Source organism: Oratosquilla oratoria, chromosome 2 (assembly GCF_046742065.1).
Source record: "Oratosquilla oratoria isolate Oo_2021 chromosome 2, ASM4674206v1, whole genome shotgun sequence".
NCBI classification, from domain to species: Eukaryota; Metazoa; Arthropoda; class Malacostraca; order Stomatopoda; family Squillidae; genus Oratosquilla; species Oratosquilla oratoria.
Genome location: NC_134778.1, coordinates 63786787 through 63809277, shown reverse-complemented (window position 1 = coordinate 63809277; position 22491 = coordinate 63786787). Strand labels below are relative to the sequence as shown.

The 22491-nt window shown below is 39.2% G+C and overlaps 2 protein-coding genes across 2 annotated transcripts; both read right to left on the bottom strand.

Moving 5' to 3' along the window:
* Window positions 1–1057: 1057 nt before the first annotated feature.
* Slimp (Seryl-tRNA synthetase-like insect mitochondrial protein) lies at window positions 1058–2543 on the bottom strand. Its single transcript, XM_076209790.1, has one exon. The coding sequence runs from the start codon at window positions 2541–2543 to the stop codon at window positions 1104–1106; it is 1440 nt and encodes a 479-aa protein (XP_076065905.1). The 3' UTR covers window positions 1058–1103.
* Window positions 2544–2576: 33 nt separating this feature from the next.
* On the bottom strand, window positions 2577–12149 carry LOC143039574 (uncharacterized). The gene is made up of 3 exons (XM_076209804.1): window positions 11961–12149; window positions 8437–8552; window positions 2577–2794 (listed from the first exon to the last, which is right to left on the bottom strand). Exons 1-3 carry the CDS (start codon window positions 12047–12049, stop codon window positions 2586–2588), a joined length of 414 nt encoding a protein of 137 aa, XP_076065919.1. The 5' UTR covers window positions 12050–12149; the 3' UTR covers window positions 2577–2585.
* Between the last annotated feature and the right edge of the window lie 10342 nt (window positions 12150–22491).

Genomic DNA, 22491 nt, shown 5'->3' with positions numbered 1-22491 from the left:
ACATTTATTCAAATTAATCAACAACATCAGTCAATTATCACCATTTGGATGTAATGTGGTGGGAAGTCATATATGGAGGTGACACAAAGTTGCTCCTGAGAAAAAACTATTGCCCACATGACAACATCAGGTGCTCTGAGGAAGAACAAGATGTCCTACAAGACCTCTACTTTTCCTAGAGGTAAGTGGAATTTGGGCACCTCAACTACTCTTTAAACTTCAGATGAAATTTACAGGAAAACTGCAAGAAATCCATGTTATCTCCATTCTTTTATAGTCTAATTCCTGATCACTAGTTGGTTTGATCCCTTAAGTGCTTGGGGTAAAATTAATCTTGTATAACCTTAATACTGTCTGTGACCAAGTACACTTGATACTGACAGTACAGCTACTTATTTGTACGTTGATACATGTGTATGTTTCATATTTCCCACTTCCATTTCCTGAGTTTATATTTGTCCACACACCCTCCCATGAATGACTATCTCTTCAGTTACTTCTCTATTTTTAATCAAAATTTCTATCTCATTATTTTTCTCCATTTTAATTACATTTTTTTCTATCTCATTGGTGTCATATTTCAAAAGGATGTTTATCATATCTCTTGACAACTGGGCAAGGTTTTAGGGCCAAAACAATGGTGGATATGATTACATAAAAATCTAAGGTTGACTGGTTGATTGTTATTAGTGATGGCATTTTCAGCAATTCTGATACAAGTCCTGATACTTCCCTAAACTTCTGATTCCGATGATTAATGAATGTACTTGTTCATAAAATGTTTGTTTCCCAAACCAACATCAGGGCCTGAAAATGGCTATGAATTATAATCATTGCATGCATTGGGATCAGACTCATATTGGAATCAGAAGTTTAGAGCAGTATCTGGACTAGTACCAATAAATGAAGATTTTTGGTACTGTCCCATCACTAGTTGTTATGGACTAGTTTATCAACACTATCCCTTTGGACAATCTCACTGTCCCATGGTTATTTTCCTGAAGACACTATTGTAAAAGGTTCCTTAAATGATATTCAGGATATTAAAAAGAATGGAAATAGAAAAACAGTTTATTTACATCTCTAATGTGCAACTCCATATATCACACAAGACCATAGGTGTAAGGCTTAAGACATGAGGGCAACATCAACTTGCTATCTTCATTCTGGAAATTCTCCATTAAGAGGGCTAACATGTGTGTGACATTACATACTCTCATATGCATCATTGATAAAAATGATGCATGCTGCCTTTTCTTGGTCACAGACCATAATCTTCTACTAATATAATCACCACAAACTGATATTCGACCCACTTCATAGTTTTTCTTCATGGCAGGAGAATACATTTGAATACTAATAGCAGCTTTTTCATACACTGCCAAAGCACTTGCTTTGTACCTAACTACAGTAAAATGAACCTCAAACAGCTTATAACTTTCAATTAAAGCTGTTAACAGATCATCAAGAATTTGGTCTTCTGATTCCCCTTCTGAGAACACAACAAAAGCATCCACGCCATTACACTGACTTGTGCCAAACAATCCAAGATCATCAACTGCTGGCCTATAAGATCGACCATGAGTTATAAACTTCTGAGGGAAGCTATCTGCTGAAATCACATGTTTAGCAAAAAAAGCAGCAAAGCTTACTAGTGAGGCACCTCCAACAAGATGGAGAGCATTCTGGTCAACCTTGTCCTTAGATGCTTCAATTGTAAGTACTTGATTACTATTAGTAAAATCTAGTCCACAACCCTCAACAACAACAGATTTTGCAAAATCTGTATTGGAACTCAGCACAAATTCCCTGTTTTCAAACTCTTGCAAAAAGAAGTCTGCTATTTCAAGCTCTAAAGCTGCAAGAGTTCCTTTAAGATAATATGCTGAAGGCGAACTGTCTAGTCTTTCCAAACTACCTAATTTTTCTCCAATTTCAACATGGGACTTACAAGGAAATGAAAACTCCCTCTCTTTGGAAAATTCATACAGTACTTGATCAACGTCATACACTGACGGGTGTATATCATTTGGAAATTCCAAAGCAAAAAAAGCAACATTTTCCTCTAGAACCCATAATCCCTGGTTTATTTCTTTCATTTTTGCTCGTATCTGCTTACCTTCTTCCTTCAATATGGACAGCTTGTTTCTATTTACCTCAGAATCAGCCTTTTTCAACTTCTCTGCAAGATTTGGAATCTTATTTTTCCTTTTTTCTAAGTGTGCTTTGTCTCTTTTTGCGCTCTGAAGCCTATTCCAGTGAGTGATAAACTGCTGCAAATCTGCTTTCATACCTCTTCTAAACAAGTTTTTCTCTAATATTTGTAAATTATTCACATGTTTACTTGTATCCAAATAAGGTGTCAATACAGAGTATGTTTCTGATGCCCTATTTCCAGGAATAAACAAGACTGATGATGACTTTGGAGGAAGATCTGAAAAGTTTCGCAGTATCTTCTGTGAAAAAGTCCACAAGAATTGCCTTTTCATTAAATCATACTTCATTCTTGGTATCATCTTTCTGGCTAACAAATACAAACACATTCAAAAAATAAATCAATTCAATATATATAAGTCTCTTAATTTTCACTCTTCATGTGTGCTTTCTCCATGTTCTAAAAGTTCTTCATCATGTGCTTCTGGCATATCTATTGAATTAACAAATTCATTTTCAATTTCCCTTTGCTTCATTTCTGCAAATTCCTGTTTAAGATCAAATCTTCCTTTTGGAGTCAATCCTTCTACGCGATACATTATGACATCTTCCTTTTTAAGCAATTTGGCAAATTCTCGAGCTGTAAATGAAAAGCTTTATTAGAATATACATACAAAAATCATGGATATGTTTATGTAACAGCAAGAAATTCATTAAAATGTAACATATCAAGAGAAAAGTATAATAATCTATAGAGATATATCTCAGATAAAAATTGGTGGGAGTGGATTTTATGCCTTTGATTTTTGGCTAGCTCCCTTGTAAAGGGAAAAAAGCTATTGGTATATGTATGTAAAAATGTCATCCCATGGCATAGTGCGAGTGCATCCCAAGAACTGTGTAGTTAATTTTTGTTATGTTACATACTGTGAAACATTTCAAATTCACCCAGTGGCATTATCATATAAAGGTGTAGGGAGTTTTTCATAATTTTAGACATCTCTATTATTGTTAAAGTTAAAAGTTGCCAAGTTTCAGTTCAGATGTCAGTCTCAAAGACTCTCCTCAGGACATCAGTTGAGGCAAGCCTTAACCCCCCACCGTGGTGCTCAGCCATGGCAGTAACCTCCACAGTAAACAGCTTAAGCTCACTGGCCTGGGCAGGGTTCAGTCTGCTTACTTTGTGAATACGAGGCCCACACACTACCACTGTACTTGCCAGGAGGGAAGCTGTACCCTTAAGCTAATTTTCTTGTTTTACACTGCCCATATCATGTCAGCTTATCAATAGTACAGTCAACAAACATAATATAAACATCCTTTTAAGATACACGAAAGAAAACATTAATACCAATTTGAAGTCCAAGCCATACACACATCTGCTTGCACATATTCAAGACTATTTATGCATCTAAAGGTTTCTTCTCCCTTATAAAGGAGGTAGCCAGTGAAGGCATGCATCCACTCCCATCCGTCACCCATTTATTTCCCTTTCATCTTAGCTCCTCATGGATGAAGGGTCATCCCTGTGTTCCATCCACTGCCAAGGTCATAAACACAAATAGTAATTCGAGTCAGTGGTAAATAAATACATAACAATTAGCCCACACAAGAACACACAAATAAAGTGAGCAAGGGTGACTAATGAAATATTTGGAGGTGATGCAGCACATATGTGTATGTATGTATGCATGTATCAGATGTTGGAGGATCCTTCTTCAGAGAGATGCTGGTCTGTAATGTAACTGTAATAAACCTCACAAATTCATCACTGTGTTTCCTTCTATACCTACTGGTACTTGTCATCATGAATTACTCTTGAATCTATGTATACATACAGTGTATACAAACACACACATGGATGTCTTTGCTCTAGTGCACTAATAACAGGATAGGTCAGTCAATCAATCAACTATTGCCTTGAGTTTCAGCAACTGGCAACTGTCCTTGGAACCTCTCATAAATCTCCCTGGGAAGAAACTTTGGACTGCTGTCTGTGTCGTATCAGTGTGTGACTATCTCTATGTCACTAGATGAAAGTGGTAGGCAAAGGAGAGTAACTGCCAATTGTCAGCTCTCATTTGTTTATTTTTTTATATCTATCTTTGTCTGTTGAGGAGGGAAAGGAGAAGACAGAAGACAGGGGTGAATGGAGAATGGTTGTGTACGCATGGAAGTGAGTGGGTGGGGGATGGGGGGTGAGGGAGTATGTGTGAATGATATTTTGACGCGGCACAGAGGGATTTTGCCCCGTTGTCTCTTTTTTTGCATGAGGGAATAGAGAGGGGGGTTGCTGATTAAATGAAGAGGTCTTGCTGTGGATGTGCTGTGTCTTGCTACATTGCTTCTGACCCAGGGCAGTGGGCAAGATGTAGGGATGACCCATAATCCAGGAGGAACCAAGAAAAGAGGGAGGGAAGGAGGGATGGTGAATGGGAGTGGAGTATGTGGGGATGAAATGGGTGAGAGTAGATTTATGCCTTTGACTCTGGCTAAAAAGCCCTTGGTATATGTATGTATCCATTAATTTACTATTTATCATAGAATATTGTTATTTTCTATTTTTTTTTTACTTTATCACTATCTATTTGTCTTGTTTATAATTATAATTTTTCCAGCATCTGAACTAGTTATGGACAAAAAGGTCTCCTGTCAGCATGCTCCTCCTTTGAAATACAGATCAAGTTAAAAGAGAGATCTTAGGCCCAGTCCAGAAACCAGATGTCTGCCCCTTAGGTCCCAGCATGTTAGGTCAACCAGGAGAAACCTAGGAGTGGATTTGGTGGTAAAAGGAATAACATGGGGTCCCATCATGTGAGAAAAAGGAAAGTCAAGTAATATAAAATAGAAAAAAGGAAAACCAAGACTCAAGGTGATGGACTGGGCGTCAATAGACATAGTGACCACTGGAGAATCTTGGTACTTATACTTCCTTGACTTCTCATAGGATAATTTTACTGAGAGTAGTTCCATCACTCCTTTCCAATTTGTCGCCTTCTATGACTTGCATAGGAAACACTGTGGCAGAATTCTTTCCTCCCCCTACCAAAGGGGGCACAGGGGAAAAGAAAAAGTATTCTTAAGGAAGTTGTACAGGACAAAAGAACAATGTAATGGAGAGATGGTCATTGTATAATAGTAACATTCATGGGCAACAGAAAACTTTTAACTTAGACAAAAATTACGTGCAGCTCTAGTCTGTATGGGTACCCCAAAACAATCCTTAACCTCTTCAGTACGGGCCTTAAATCTCACGGGCAGCAGCTGATGCCAGCCGTACGACGTGTCATAATAATACTCGCATCATAAAATATAGTCACCGATTATATCGATCGTTCTCTCTTTCACCCGTGAATTTTGATAACCATAGAAAATGTGATTACAGACAGTTTAGAGAGTATGTCATTACAGGGGGGGCAACTACAATAAATATAATCAAGACGCCGATATGGCAGCCTCGCATATCCACTTGCTCCTCATGACGCCTACGTATGCAGCACCGTATGGAAGGGGTTAAAGCATAGGAAATTGACAGAGTGGTGAAGGTGGGACTGTGTAAAGGCTGTCATATCACTATGGGTGTTCAGTGTGAACATGGATAGAATGGTATAGCAGTAAATGTGAGGGTAATGGGCAGGGGATTGGAGATGGTTAGAATAGTGGAAGTAAGTGAAAGATGAGCCAGTTGTTGTTTGCAGATGACACTGTGTTTCTGGCAGGGTCTGAGGAGGGATTAAGGTAGTTAGTGATAGAGTTTGGGAAAGTATGCAATAGTAGAATGTTAAAGGTAATGTGGGTAAAAGTAAGATGAGATGTACAAGGGGAGACGGAGGCATTGAGTTGGAAATTTTTTAAAGGCAAGAGGCTGGAGGATGTGGATACTTTTAAGTATTTGGGGTTGCATGTGGCAGCAAATGGAGGAGTGGGGGTGGAGGTAAACTGTAGATTGAGGAAAGAAAGTAAATGTCTTGGGGGATTGAAAAATGTCATGAGAAATAGGCATCTGGGAATGGATGCAGAGAAGCGTATATGAATGGGGGTGATTTTGCCTATGACATTGTATGGGGTGGAGTATTGGAATTTAGGAGAGGAAGAAAGGAGAAGTTTAAATGTCTGAGAAATATATTGAACATGGAAGGGAGAAGGCATGGGTTAGGGTGAGAAGAGAATGCTTGTGTATGGATATTTTGACACAGCTTAAAAGGATTTCTCCCTGTCTTCTCTATTTTCTACATGATAGGACTACAAGGGAGGGTTGCCATGTACTGTAAGTGAAGCAGCCTTGCTATGGATATACTGTGTTTTGCTGCATTGCTTCTGACTCAGGCAGTGGGTAGAAGATGAGGCATGGATGACCCTTCATCCATGAGGAGCTAAGATGAAAGAGGGGGAGAGGGTGGTGGATGGGAGTGGAATGGTTGCATGCCTTGATTGACTACCTCCTTTATACGGGGGGGAAGAAGCCCTTGGTATGTGGGTATATGGATGGAAGGAGCAGACAATGAACAGGAACAGGATAATAAATATATACACATACATATACCAAGGGCTTTTCACCCATTACAAGGAAGGTAGCCAAAGTCAAAAGTCATAAATCCACTCCTCCCCATTTCATCCCCACATGTAGTATAGATCCACTAAAATTAAGAACAACTAAATTAAATAATTACCAAAGACAGTTGTGGAAGACATAGACAATGTACTTAAATAACTAATAGCCAGGCCACAGAATCAAACTGCATTAGATGTAACTACCACATAGAAGACACTAAACATCTCACCAAAAAATACCCTACACTGATAACCCCTAGAGAGCAATAAGGTATTTCTTCTGTGAGTGGCCTATGGGCCTGCTTGGTGGCCATTGCCGGTTATCTGGGAATCTTGGGTATCCTGCAAGAGACCTGGGGCAATGGATTGATTGGCTGTGCTCATCTTCAGTACTTCTTTGCCCAAGTTTACTTCCTCTTCCATTTAGCCTCAACTCTCAATTTCCCCTCTAACTGAAGATCTGACAATCCATTACAGTAAACCCTTGATATATCGGATATAATGGACAAAAAATCTGACTGGACAAACCCTTGCTATAACGGATTTTCATCCGTTACCTTGAGGGATCCTCAGTTATAACGGATCTTTGGATATAACAACAGACCCGTCCCCATTTCATCCATTATATCAAAGGTTTACTGAAATTTCTAATCCTACTAATCTCTAATAACAGACAAACTTCGGGATATAATGGATCTGTCCGGTATTTCCATCGGATATAGCAGATCTTCAGATATAATGACAGACCCGTCTCCATATTGTCTGTTATATAGAGGGTTTACTGTACTATTCTAAATTAATTTCCATCCAGAACTCTTCCAGTCTTCTTTTTGGGTAGCACTACATAGTTTCCTCTCCACTATCATTCCACAATAACACCAGCACTTGAGAAGTACCATGCCTCTATCTTCCATATCAAAAAGATCAGTGGTGGGCAGCGATAAATTTTGCGATAAAGGGATAATTTTTTCCGCTAAGTCCTATAACAATAAAGCGATAAATTCCCAAGATACCTTTAAGCGATAAATCCAAAAATACTGTATTTTTGCTACTTATGCATTTAAAAACCTCTTTTTACACTTAAAACACCATATCTGTTTGCCGTGTAACAATGAGCCTGTAACCTCCTGCCGTGACGTTTTTTTGTCTTCTACTTTATCGCTGGATTTATCGCGGGAAATTTGAAAGCGATAAATTTTTCCGGTCTTGCGATAAACGATAAGCGATAAATTTTCGGTTAAAGCGATATTATCGCTTTACTTATCGCAACTCCCACGACTGAAAAAGAGAGAAACTGCCAGACCTTGGGAGATTCAGGATTTTCTGGGATCAACAGCCATAAATTAGATCAATTCAGTTAAATGAAATGGATTGAATCTTAAAAAAACGATAAGCATGGTAGTGCTTATAATACAATAGTACTCTAACAACACAATTTTGTGTATTAATATTGTTTACACAAAATGTCAAAACATTCTGGTCATGATTAAACCCTCCACTGTACATATATGATACAAAACACTTCAGGCAGATGAGCATTTTTTAAATTAATTTAATCTAAACAAAATAAACACAAGTACTGTATATAGCGAGATGCTGAGGTTTGCAAAAAACTAACAGTATTTGATGACCACAGGAGGAGATGATGAGTATGATTATCATTAGGGAGATGAGGGCCTTGGTATACAGATAAATAGGAAATATATATATATGCACACACATTGTACTTACCTTGAGAAAGTTCATGTGATTTATCAATTTTTTGAAAACCACCTGAGTAAGTTTTGTAGAGGATGTATCCAAAAAGATTCCAAGCAAAGAAAGCATAAGCATAGGACAAATTCAGCCTGTTGAAAAATAAAACACATGATCAATCAATCAATCAATCCATTGCTCTGTGCCTCTCATATGATTACTAAATCTATAAACAAATTTAAAAATCTGAATAGTTATACTTCTGAGTGACTTCCTTGTACAAACTTTAGCAAGCCGAGCATTTTTTCAAATGCTTTACCAATATTTATGATAGCCTAATCAAGTTATATGTATTATGTTGTATAATTTATGTTACACCTGCATCCCTAATATCTGCATTAACCTTTATTAATTTGCATCATACATCCAATAATATGAAACAAGAAACCTATGATAACCTATCATTTACCCTATTCAGGTAGTTCTTGCCTTACAAATGTATGATTAATCTTTTTCTAATGAGCCATTCCTTATCATCACTCCTTGATTCATAAATTGCTATATTTGAATTAAACTTCCAATCTGCCTATTTGATGACCCTTATAGTTGTCATAGGTTTGTTGTTATCTAGCCCTCTGCATCAGCGGGTTATGATACTGGAGTTTTGGAGGAAAATAATTACCCACTGTTCCTCCTGGAGATATTGTGTTTACCTAACTTTAACACTGTCTCCAGCAGTGGTTCCCAGACTAAGGAGGCATGAGAAGGATACAAGGGGGTGTGAAGTCATCTGCTCAAAAATATTAGTTTAATTAGAATAAAAAAAAAAATCATTCAAAGAACAAATATCTGCCATTACATACATGCAAAGTATAATTATAGCAGTCACTCCAACCTGTTTTCTATTAAGCTAGTTCTTACATGTTTTGGACACATCACCGATACCAACCACAATTTGCTAATGTTCAAACTTTTTTTTTTCACTCCCTTTGAACCAAATATTTCGTTTTTAGTTACTTAGAAAAATGTCTCTAATGTACTATTATTTGAGTGTCTTTCATTATTAAAATCTAATACAAACAGAAATCTGTTTTCCTGAACAATGCTAAGAAATAAATGCAAGAATCATTTCACATGAACAAAAGAGGGAGTGGGGGCGTACGGGTCTACTGGAGGCAAAAAGGGGGCGTCAGGTAAGATAGTTTGGGAACCACTGGTCTACAGCAAAAGAGGACCACTTTGAGATCCCCCTTTTTTCTCCAAATTATCATACCTTGTTCTGAATACGCTTACGGTCATGTCCGTGTACATCCAGTGCTGAATTGTCTGTAAATGTATAATTGTGTGGGGCAGCCTGGCAGTGTATGGTGCATGTGCCAGCTATTGCACTAGCTAGCTGTTATAAGTGTTTTGTGGTGATAGCAGCAGAGTCTCCTGCCATGGTACTCTGTTCTATTCAGACTAGATTCATATTTGTGCACTGGCAGTAGAGAATGGCCAAGAGGTCTATTAAACTCCAGGCTAGCCAAAGCTGTGACAACTGTATGTATATTTCATTTGAGTGAGGGTGAAGGGATACGCTGCTTAGTATTGTAATAGTGTTGTGTGAGTGTGTATATTTACCTAATTGTAGTGTACAGGAAAGGAGTGATACTCATTGGGTACCATCTCTTATTCTCTATCTTTTGTTATCATACTTAGCCTTACCCTTACATTCCTGTACAGTTCAAACTTAATCTATACTCTTGATTTCAAATTATCATATATAGATTTGAACTCATGTATTACTTTACCTTAGGCTATATCACCTTCTAAACTATTCCATGTATTTATCATTTTATGCGTATATTTGTGTGAGTGTGTATTTACCTAATTATGATATACAGGAAAGGAGCAATGCTCTTTGGGTCCTGTCTCCTATTCTCTAATTTTCTAACATACCTTGACTCAAATTCATGTATCGTTCCAATTTAATCTATATTTCTGATTTCCAATTACCATATCTAGCTTTGAACTCGCGTGTTGTTTGAGCTTGGGCTATATCACCTTTAACCCATTAAACTCTGATGACAAGATTCTTGTCATTTGGTCAAATAAAAAAAATCATAAAACACCAAAATGTTTGATCAAACACAAGAAAAATATGACGTCAGTCCTCGCGCGAACCGAGGACTGACGTCATATTTTTCTGGTGTTTGATCAAACATTTTGGTGTTTTATGATTTTTTGTTTTATTTGACCAAATGACAAGAATCTTGTCATCGGAGTTTAATGGGTTAAGGTATTCCACATATTTATACATCTAAATAGAAAACATCTTTTCAACATGCATTTTTTCTTAATTTCCTATATAAAATCACATGATGAACGTTGAGGGCTTTTTTTTTGTGACAGAAGAAAGAGTTTGGATAAATTCCTATCATTAGTACCAGACGAACCACCTATACCAGGCTACACTGCTGGATGCCGATCAACAAACACCATACCAGCGGTCTCACTAATTGCCGAACAAACCGAACAAAACCGATAAACCGATATTTTCTTAATGTGTGATTTTCATGTAATTTCACCAAAGAGAAGTTATGTTTTAGCCTCTGCAGTATGACGTAACACATTTTAAGAAAATAGTTGAAATAATTCAACTATATGCAGTCTATTACACTGATATCACAATAGTAAGAAACTTAAAAGAATGTAGTTTGATCCATACCACCAGTGATTATAGACGGCGGGCTGGGTCGAATCGTAGCTGTGTTCGGTAATTTTGCAGAGGATAAAAACGTAACTTCTCTTTGATCATATTACATTGAAATCACACATTTTAAAGAAAATATTTCAAATAATACCATATATATATATATAGAAGTGTGCATTTGAGGAAAAACTGTCCTTGTTTGGGTTTTGATGGTTTGTTCAGCTTTATCGGTTTTGTTCGGTTTATTCGGCAATTAGTGAGACCCACATACCAGACCAGGTGGCCTTAAAGAAATTGGACACCAGGAAGGGTAACAGTAGTGGATCACCGTGGCTGTGAAGAGGTTTTCTAGAGACTAGACATATCCATGTGAATCCAAGTAAGAAGCCCAAATTAAGTCACTGGTCTGAAAACCAATGCCTAGTAAATCATCCAAATCATAAATGGTAAACCTAAATTCCTTAATCTCCATAGACCATACTGTATGGAGATTAAAAATTTTAGATTTGGGCCTTAAAAATATATACTATAATTTATCGACCCATTGAGGTAAATTTACATGTTTATGTTTGCAATATGATATTGCAAACATAAACACTCGTGTATGGCATTCACGAATGTTTGAAATATCATAATTCAATATTAATATGTAAATTTACCTCAATGTGTCCTCCAGAGGAATTGCATGATAGCAGTTAAAAGTAATTTTTAGTCCGAAATCATTACTCAACTCGTCTACTTAAAATATACGTATACTACTATGCGGAAAAACCACCAAGGAAAAAGAAAAACGAGTTTATGTATACTACTACCTATCATCTATGACCTCGTTAGTCGTTGCGATAGAATTAAAGAATATTATTACTTGTATTTCCGAGCAGTGTCAGTGGCTATACTTGGAGAATGTCTTCTGAAAAAGTGACGAAGCCATCTTCTCACGCGGAAAAGTGACATGGCATTTAAGAAACTAAAATAAACCCTTTCCTCTTAGCTTTACAGTCCTGCAACATTGGTCGTATTAACACCGGTAAACATAAACATTGAGTTGCATAGATGTCACGATTTCACATTTTCTTTCTTGACAGTGATCGACAGAGAATGAAAATTATAGGAGTAACTATATAATTTTGTAAACTCATCAATAGTACATTTTTTATGCAATAAGAATATGTATCATTGTCATAACTTCTACGTATATAAAAAAATTGAAAGTAATATTGGATTTCAACTGCAACAATGCACAACATATTCCGGGTACTGGGAAATGACAAGCTAGCGATACAGAATTTATTTTAGGGTATGTTGTCTGTGTTACTATTTCATTTCATGACTTTTATTTTGCACGAATATTGTGGCATCATATTGTTCTTCATGTAATAATATATATATATATTCTTAGACGGTTGTGCATAGCCCTTTCTCCCGTTACAGCTAAAAGCAGTATTAATATAATACTGATGACCCACTTTCGGAGAAGAATAAGCGAAGATATAGAGATCTGTATATTTCGATCACTTACTGTGATCCTCTTCAGCAGATATCATATCTGCTGAAGAGGATCACACTAAGTGATCGAAATATACAGATCTCTATATCTTCGCTTATTCTTCTCCGAAAGTGGGTCATCAGTATCATTTTACAAATGTGCTACGACATATCTTTGTTGCAGTATTAATATGTACAATCCATTGGGTACACACTCACTTCGTTGTCTTGACGTTTTGTGAAACTGGTGGTCACAGAATCATAATTACGTTCAGAAACTCCTGAATCTACGTTGGCTGTCATTTATCAAACATTTCTGATAATAGTTCCCATAATTCTTCCTATGATTAAGGTTAAACTTATAAGTCTATAGTACATTGGCTTCTTTTTGTCACCCGTTTTGAATATGAGAGTAATGTGAGCTTATTTTCATTCTCTTGGTACATCCCTAGATATGAATTTTTGGAAATAATTTCTAATGAAACATCAATCTCGTTTTTTATTTCCTTGAAGATTCTTGGATGCCAACCAGCGGGCTGTGGTGTTGTATTAACTTTGAGCTTTTACATACATCTTCCAATCTTTTCTTTGATTATATTTAGAGTAAATTCTCACCCATTCACAGGCTTCAGTTTAGTCTTCACTTTGAGGTGTTTTGTTCACTAATACAGAGCTTAAATAAATGTATAAGATATCACACATACCTTCATTTGAATGTTCAACTTATCATGGGCAGAAGCTAATGAACCAATGTGATTCCTAATAAGCTTTTCATCTCTAGTGTAACTATAGAAATCTTTGGGATTCTCTTTAGTTTTATCAGCAATAATGATTTTGTACTGTCCCTTTCTTTTCCTGATTATTTTTTTAAATCCCTTTGCATTATGAAAGCCCTGAAGAAACTCTTCTCCAAAACTGTGACCCACAGGAGGATAATCCAAGCAACCAATGGACAGCTGGTGTCTGGCATGGAGGTTTGTAGCTCCTTTGCCAAATACTTTGAGCAGTTCCTCATGGGTGATCCTCCAAGCATACAGCTCCCTCTTGATGGTGTTTGAAATGCAGCTGCCAATTCACCAATAGACTAATCTCCACCCTTTCTGACAGATATCATACATACATACATATACCAAGGCTTTTTTCCCCTTACAAGGGAGGTAGCCAAAAAGGGAAAGGCATAAAAACACTCCCACCCATTTCATCCCTAAATACACTCCACACCCCTCCCACCCTCCCTCTCATCTGAGCACCTCCTGGATGACGGGTCATCCCTGCACCCTGCCCACCGCCCTGGGTCAGAAGCAGTGTCGCAAGACACAGTACATCCACAGCAAGGCAGCTTCATTTAATCGGCGACCCCCCCTCTCCGTCCCCCTCTGCATATAAGGCGAGGACGGGGAGAAATCCCTTCGGGCTGCGTCAAAATTTACTCACACATACTACCCCGGCCCCCACCCCCCCGCCTATTCCTCCTCATGCAGTCACAACATCATCCATATACAACCATTCTCCACTCACCTCTGTCTTCTGTCCTCTCCCTTCCTTCCTCAACAGACATTCCCCTCTTCCCCAAAGCCCCCTTCACCCCATCCATCCACCTCATCCTAGGACGTCCCCTCATGTTCACTCCCTCCACATCTGCCTTCCATCCACATCTGTCTTCCATACCTCTTTTACTAGTCTTTCTTCACTCATTCTTTCCATGTGTCCAAACCATCCTAATATTCTTTCATCAACCCTATCTCCCAAATCCTTTTTCACCCCTGTTCTCCTCCTCACCTCCTCATTTCTCACTCTATCCATCCTAGTAACCCCCACCATACTTCTCAGACACCTCATCTCAAACACATTCAAACTCCTTCTCTCTTCTCTTATATTCCACGTTTCTGCCCCATACAGTGCTGTTGGCACAATCACTCCTTCATACAGTCTCCTCTTCGCATCCATTCCCAAATGTCTATTCCTCATTACACTCTTTAAACCACCAAGGCATTTACTCGCTTCTCTCAATCTACATTCTACCTCCACCTTCACTCCACCTTTTCCTGCTACACTTGCACCCAAGTATCTAAAACTATCCACTTCCTCTAGTCGCTCTCCCTTAATGTTCACTTCCAGTCTACTGCCACTTTCACCCCTTGTACATCTCATCACCTTACTTTTATCCACATTTATCTTCAGCTTTCTTCTATCACATACTCTCCCAAACTCTGCCACCAGCTTCCTCAATCCCTCCTCTGACCCTGCCACAAGCGCAGTGTCGTCCGCAAACAACAGCTGGCTCACCTCCCACTTTTCTCCATTTTCTTTAACCATCTCCAATCCCTGACCCACTACCCTAGCATTCACCTCTCGCACCACCCCATCCATGTATAAGTTGAACAGCCAGGGTGACATAACGCATCCTTGACGAAGTCCCACCTTTACTTCAAACCACTCACTCTCTCCATTTCTAATCCTGACACATGCTCTACTACTCTCATAAAAACTCTTGACAGCTCCCAAAAGCTTTCCTCCTATCCCATAAATCTGCATAACCTCCCACAGTGCCTTTCTGTCTACCCTATCATATGCCTTTTCCAGATCCATAAAAGACCAAAAAACATCCTTCCCCTTTCCTATAGCTTTCTCACATATCTGTCTTACCACAAAGATCTGATCTACACAACCTCTACCTGTCCTAAATCCACACTGTTCCTCACCAATTACTCCTTCTGTTCCTCTCCTAATCCTCTCAATTAAGATCCTCCCATAAGCCTTCCCTACTACACTTAACAGGCTAATCCCTCTGAAACTACTACATTCACACTTGTCCCCTTTTCCCTTGTAAAGAGGAACTATACAGGCACTTCTCCAGTCCTCCGGTACTCTACCCTCTCTCCAGCAAACATTAAATAACCTCACCAACCAGTCCACCATCACTGAACCTCCCTTTTTCAGACATTCTGCATGGCATCCATCCAGACCAGGTGCCTTACCTACTTTCATCATCTTTACAACTGCCTTCACCTCATCCTTCCCTATTTCTCCTCCATTCTCCTCACTCCTCACTCTCATTTTCTTCGCATTTCCCACTGCAACTATCTTTCCTTCCCTATCCTCCTTCACATTTAGCAACTCCCTAAAATATTCTGCCCATCTTCCCCTTACTGCCATCTCTTCCATTATCATCTCTCCATCTGTACCTTTTACCTTTTCTTCGCTACTTGATTCGCCTCCTCTTCCTCCCTTAATTTCTTTCCACAATTGTTTTTATTACTTTCAAAATTTTCTGTCATCCTCTTCCCCCATTTCACATCTGGTCTCCTCTTTGCCTCCTTTATCTTATACTTTACTTCTCTTTTCTTTGTACGTCTCATACGACTCCCCCGTCCTCTTTTGTAACCAATCTGTGAATGCTCGCTTCTTCTCTTCTACAACCTTCTTCGTTTCCTCATCCCACCATTCACTACCCTTTCTTCTATTTCCCCCTGTCCTTCTTGTTCCACACACCATCCTTGCACACTTTAAGACTCCCTCCTTGAACCATCCCCATTCCTCCTCCACACCCATCTCTGCTCTATCCTTTACTCCCTCCCACTCCTCCTTCAGCTTCTTTTTGTACTCCTTCTCCTTTTCCTTTTCATTCAAGGAGTTCACTCTAAGAACCTCCCTACCTTTTGTCCCTTTCCTCTTTCTCCATCTATCCTCCACTCTCAGCTTACCTTCCACCAAAAAATGATCTGATATTCCCCCACCCTCTCCCCTTAGCACATGTACATCCTTAACTCTTCCTATCATAATCCTATTTACCACTACATAATCCATTAGCGCTCTATCTACCACCCTTCCCTCCACCACCCTCTCCCATGTGTACTTATGCTTGACTTTCTTCCGAAACACTGTATTTGCTATCATCAACTCTCTTTCTAGACACATTTCCACCATCAACTCTCCACTACGATTCTTTCCTGGAACTCCACACTTCCCAACCACTCCATCGATTTGACCATTTCCCACCCTAGCATTAAGGTCTCCCAGTACTATTACATTGACATTTCTTCCTAAACCCTCTATGCACTCATTTAAATCTATCAAAGGGGCATTAATTTGAAGGATGGAAAAGCAGCTGTCATCTGCAACATCAATGCAGAATTGCATGCAATACTGTCTGGCAGTTGGGTATCATTCCCTCTGACTGGAAAAAGGGTCTGGTTCTCTTTATCTAAAAGGGAAATTGGGCCAGCAGGACCACAATAACTACTGTGGTATTATCCTGCTCAGTGACATATTAAAGGCTTTCTCATCTGTTGCTGTATATGGATGATGTTGTGATGCATGAGGTGGAATGGGTGGGGGGATGGGGGGTGAGGTATGTGCGAGAAAAATTTGACACAGCCCGAACGGATTTCTCCCCATCTTCTTTTCTGCATGGGGAGATGGAGAGGGTGGGTTGCCAATTTAATGAAGTGGCCTTGCTGTGGATGTGCTGTGTCTTGCAACACTGCCTCTGACCCAGGGCAGTGGAAAAGGTGCAGGGATGACCTGTCATCCAGGAGGTGCCAAGATAAGTGGGAGGGTGGAGGGGAGTGGAGTGTATTTAGGGATGGAATGGGTGGGAATGGTTTTATGCCTTTTTCTTTTTGGCTACCTCCCTTGTAAGGGGGAAAAAGCCTTGGTATATGTATGTATCTGTTGCTGACTTGGGTTTGTTTACTTCTGCTAAAGTTTGAGAGGCCTGAGCAGTCTGGGTTCACACCAGTGAAGTCCAACTGATTGAATCCTAGTGCTTTGTGTTCATGTGGAGTGCTGACCTGTTTCAATAAGGTCTTCCTGCATCCTAGACTGATATGAAGAAAGCATTTGATGCAGCACATTGTGGGATGCTTTGGGATCATTTGCAGATCTGTGTGATTCAGGTAAGGATTTTTGACTTGATGTATGGCTTATACTCTGGGACAGTGCTGAAAAATATAGAGGAAGCATGTCCAGCTTCTTTCCTTTTAATTCATGTGTGAGGCAAGGTTGTATCCTTTCTCACACTTACAAAGGATTACAAAGGCAGAGCATGCCGCCAGGAGACCTTTTGATCCATATCTAGGTCGGATATAAAAAAAAAAACAAAAAAAACAAAACAAAAAAAACAATAATAATAATAATATAATAATAAATAAAAACTATAATAATGTAAATAACAAATAAAATACATAAATAAATGCATAGGTATAGTTAAAATAATAAACAAACAGGTAAATAGTAAATAATAAATTGACATATAACTAATAATAAATGAAAATCAGACTGACAAATGATAACAAAACAAAAACAAATGATATAAGATAAATTATAATCATTACAGCATCTTACTTAGGTATTTATCTAAATGATTCTTAAAGCTTCGAACTGAACTACATTGCACTACCTGTGCAGGAAGTTTATTCCATTCATTAACTACACAGTTGGCAAAGTTGTTTCTACCTACTTCCAAATTGAATCTATTTCCGGACAGTTTGAGACCATTGTTTCTTGTCTGGTTCTCATTCAATGTGAAAATTTGGTCACTTTTGATGTTGTCAATTCCCTTTAAAATCTTAAAGACCTGTATCAAGTCACCTCTGAGTCTACGCTTTTTTAGGGAAAACAGATTCATGTGCTTTAGTTGATTTTCGTATGATTTATTTTTGATATTTGGAATCAGTTTTGTGGCTCGCCGTTGTACTTTTTCCAGTCTGTCAATGTCTTTAATGAGATTCGGTGACCATACGGAAACAGCATATTCCAAATGTGGACAAACTAACGATTTATATAGCTTGTTAATGAGTGATGGACTTTTGAAATCAAAAGATCGCGCAATCAGTCCCAGAATCTTATTTGCTTTCTCAGAGGCTGAAATACATTGCTTGGATGATTTGAGGTCGTTACTGATAATTACGCCGAGATCTTTTTCACTATCCACTTTTGTTAACGAATTTCCAAATAACTTGTAATCGTACATACTGTTATTTTTACCTATGTGCATTACCTTGCATTTACTTGTGTTAAATTTCATTAGCCACTTTTCAGACCATTGCTGTAATTTATCTAAATCTTCTTGAATATCTAATTGGTTTGAGTGATCATTTGCCACTCTGCAAAGACTAGTTATTAGACAGACTTGTCCATCAATGTCATTGTGGATCATCCAGTGACAACATTAAGGTCACTACCCTGGTTTTTACTGATGCTGCCATCCTTCTTCTGGAATCATTGAAGATCCTGGTTGCCCTTGAGTCAATAGACAGGGAGGCAAGACTGCTAGGACACAAGGTCTCTTGGATCAAGACCAAAGTCCAGGCATGTGGGGGGCTTACTAGACGAACAATCTGTTTCCCTTGGTCTCTTGTAGAAGACTCGCGGCCTCCAGGAAATTGGGAAAAGCCTCAGTTGGGACAGTAATCACTTGGAGAAGAAATATTGTTATCTGGGGATTGTTGGTGTGATGCGTAGTAGTAGTAGGTGTTCTGTGTCTTCTGTGTTGTGGTTACATTTTAGGCAGTTTGAATCTCTGGCCAGGCCTCTTCTGTGTTGGTATTGTCTTAACACCTTCGATACGATGACGCCCATGTAGGCCAAAAGGTCTCCTGTCAGCATGCTCTGCCTTTGTAATCCTTTGTAAGTGGGTACGCGAGGATGCCGATGTCGGCATCTTGATTATATTTATTGTAGTTGTACCTGTGTGACCCCCCATACAAACTGGCTTCATCATATTTTCTATGGTTATCAAAATTCACGGATGAAAGAGAGAACAAGCAATACAGCGGTGACTTTATTTTTTATAATGTGAGTATTATGACGCAACATCGCACGTCTGGCAGGTAATGCTACCTGCGAGATTTTGGCCTGGAGTGAAGGGGTTAATGATGGTATTCTGTGTACAGGCATGCTAGTGTGGTTTTTGTTTGGTGTCGGAGGGTTTCATCTGCAAGACTAAAATTTAGGATTTGTTGTTGGAGTACTGAGTTTGGTGGTCTTAAGTAATTGTTTAGTTATCTGGATATGAATATGTTTCTGTGTGGATTTTTTGTGTGATTTGGGTGGTACATTGTGGTGGATGTTTGAGTAAAATGCTGCTGGTGTATTTTATTTTATTTTTTTATTCTGTTGGTGGTGTTTGCGAGATGTTGTACAAAGGGTGTGTATTGTTTAGGGTTTTGGCATAAAATTTTGTTCCTGTTATTTTCATATGATGTCCATATTTTCTGGACATACTGAACGACAATTCAGACTGCTCATCCATATGGTGGGGAGATTCAGGTTTTGGAAAGCTTCACTAGCTTAGTAGTGTAGTGCATAATAGTGGTGGATCATGTCAGGAAGTCCCTCAAAGGGTTAGCATCGCCCATGGTGATGTGGACCTCAAAGGGTTAGCATTGCCCATGGTGATGTGGACCTCAAAGGGTTAGCATTGCCCATGGTGATGTGGACCTCAAAGGGTTAGCATTGCCCATGGTGATGTGGACCTCAAAGGGTTAGCATTGCCCATGGTGATGTGGACCTCAAAGGGTTAGCATTGCCCATGGTGATGTGGACCTCAAACGGTTAGCATTGCCCATGGTGATGTGGACCTCAAAGGGTTAGCATTGCCCATGGTGATGTGGACACACTCAACCAGAGTATATGGCATTGTCAATATTTATGCAGGACTAGGGTACGATCTTAAGAATCACTTGTAGTCTCTGTCTTGCTTTCTGGTTGCAAGACATGGGTATTGAATGCCAACTAGAAGAGTTGTAATGTCTTTGGTACAAAGTGCCTTTGGAGAATCATATGGAATAACTGTAATGTCTTTGTATGAAACCAGGTTGCAAGAGACTTAGTTGCCAGCATATTTTGTGAATGTTAACTATGGTTATCGGGCATGTGGCAAGGTTCCCCGAGGTTTATCCCACTTGTAGGGTTTTCCAAAAGAAACAACACTCAATGAAGAAGAAGGGGATATGCAGAGAACTCATGGGTGGGGCAAGTTGATCAAACCTATCAAGAATAGTTTGGAGAGTGGGAAGGAAGGGTTGCTGCATGGGAGATTGCTCATCAAATCTATTTATTACCTAGTTGTATTTTACAGGATGAGCTATGCTCGTAGTGACCCATTTTCATATCTCTCCACATCCAGTTTGTTCTTAAAATCGTGTATAGTTCTGGTATTCACTGTTTCTCTGTTCAGTTTGTTCCATGAGGGAAGCTATTCTTTTTCAGGTCTCTTCTATAACTTTCTTTAGTTTCTTTTCGTGTCCTCGTTTCTCTTCTGTCCCACTTTAATAGGTCGTCTCTATTGAGAACTTCCGTCCCTTTCATAATTCTGAAAATGGTCAACAAATTGCCTCTTTCCCTTCTCTGTAATGAGAAATAGACATTTGGGAATGGATGCGAAGAGGAGACTGTATGAAGGAGTGATTGTGCCAACAGCACTGTATGGGGCAGAAACGTGGAACATAAGAGAAGAAGAGAGAAGGAGTTTGAATGTGTTTGAGATGAGGTGTCTGAGAAGTATGGCGGGGGTTACTAGGCTAGATAGAGTGAGAAATGAGGAGGTGAGGAGGAGAACAGGGGTGAAAAAGGATTTGGGAGAGAGGGTTGATGAAAGAATATTAGGATGGTTTGGACACATGGAAAGAATGAGTGAAGAAAGACTAGTAAAAGAGGTATGGAAGGCAGATGTGGAGGGAGTGAACATGAGGGGACGTCCTAGGATGAGGTGGATGGATGGGGTGAAGGGGGCTTTGGGGAAGAGGGGAATGTCTGTTGAGGAAGGAAGGGAGAGGACGGAAGACAGAGGTGAGTGGAGAATGGTTGTATATGGATGATGTTGTGATTGCATGAGGAGGAATGGGCGGGGGGGTGGGGGGTGGGGTAGTATGTGTGAGTAAATTTTGACGCAGCCCGAAGGGATTTCTCCCCGTCCTCTCCTTATATGCAAAGGGGGACGGAGAGGGGGGGTCGCCGATTAAATGAAGCGGCCTTGCTGTGGATGTACTGTGTCTTGCGACACTGCTTCTGACCCAGGGCGGTGGGCGGGGTGCAGGGATGACCCGTCATCCAGGAGGTGCTCAGATGAGAGGAAGGGTGGGAGGGGTGTGGAGTGTATTTGGGGGTGAAATGGGTGGGAGTGTTTTTATGCCTTTCCCTTTTTGGCTACCTCCCTTGGAAGGGGGAAAAAGCCTTGGTATATGTATGTATGTATGTGTATGTTTTAGTGTTGACAACTGTAATTTCTCCAATCTTTGTTCATATGTCAGATTTGACAGTGTGGGTGCCATTTTTACCGCTGCTCTTTGGATTCTTTCCAATTTTCTTATGTTCTTTTTTGTGCTAGGTGCCCACAATTGATACAGCATATTCTAATTTCGGTCTTATCAGTGTAACAATTGTTTTTTTAACCATCTCATCTATGTAGTTGAAGGCCACTTTCATTTATCTTAATAAAGTTGCAAGTCTCTCCAAAGAATTTATTTACATGTTTATCAGGTGTCAAGTCACTTGAGGTGATTACTCCTAGGTCCCTCTCCGAGTTTACTTTGTTGACTTTTGTTTCCAATTTTATAGTCCAAAAACTCTATTTTTACCTTCTCCAAATTCCATTATGCTACATTTTTTGATGTTGAAGTTCATCTCATATCTCCGACTCAATTCCCATATTTTATCCAGAATTCAAATATTTTATCCAGACTGGTAACTGAATGCAAGTGAAGTAATATATCCCCTGGTATATGCTCTCAAATGATGATATGCTTTGTCTTGGCCATGCCTTCATGATGGATGCCGAGGCCTTGTAAATAAATGTATGCATGTATATTTCCATTTTATGAATTCCAAGTCTAGCCCATTTCATTCTAGCCAGTTCATTATATTTTAGTTGTCTGTAAAATGTTAACGTGTCAACAGATACATACTAA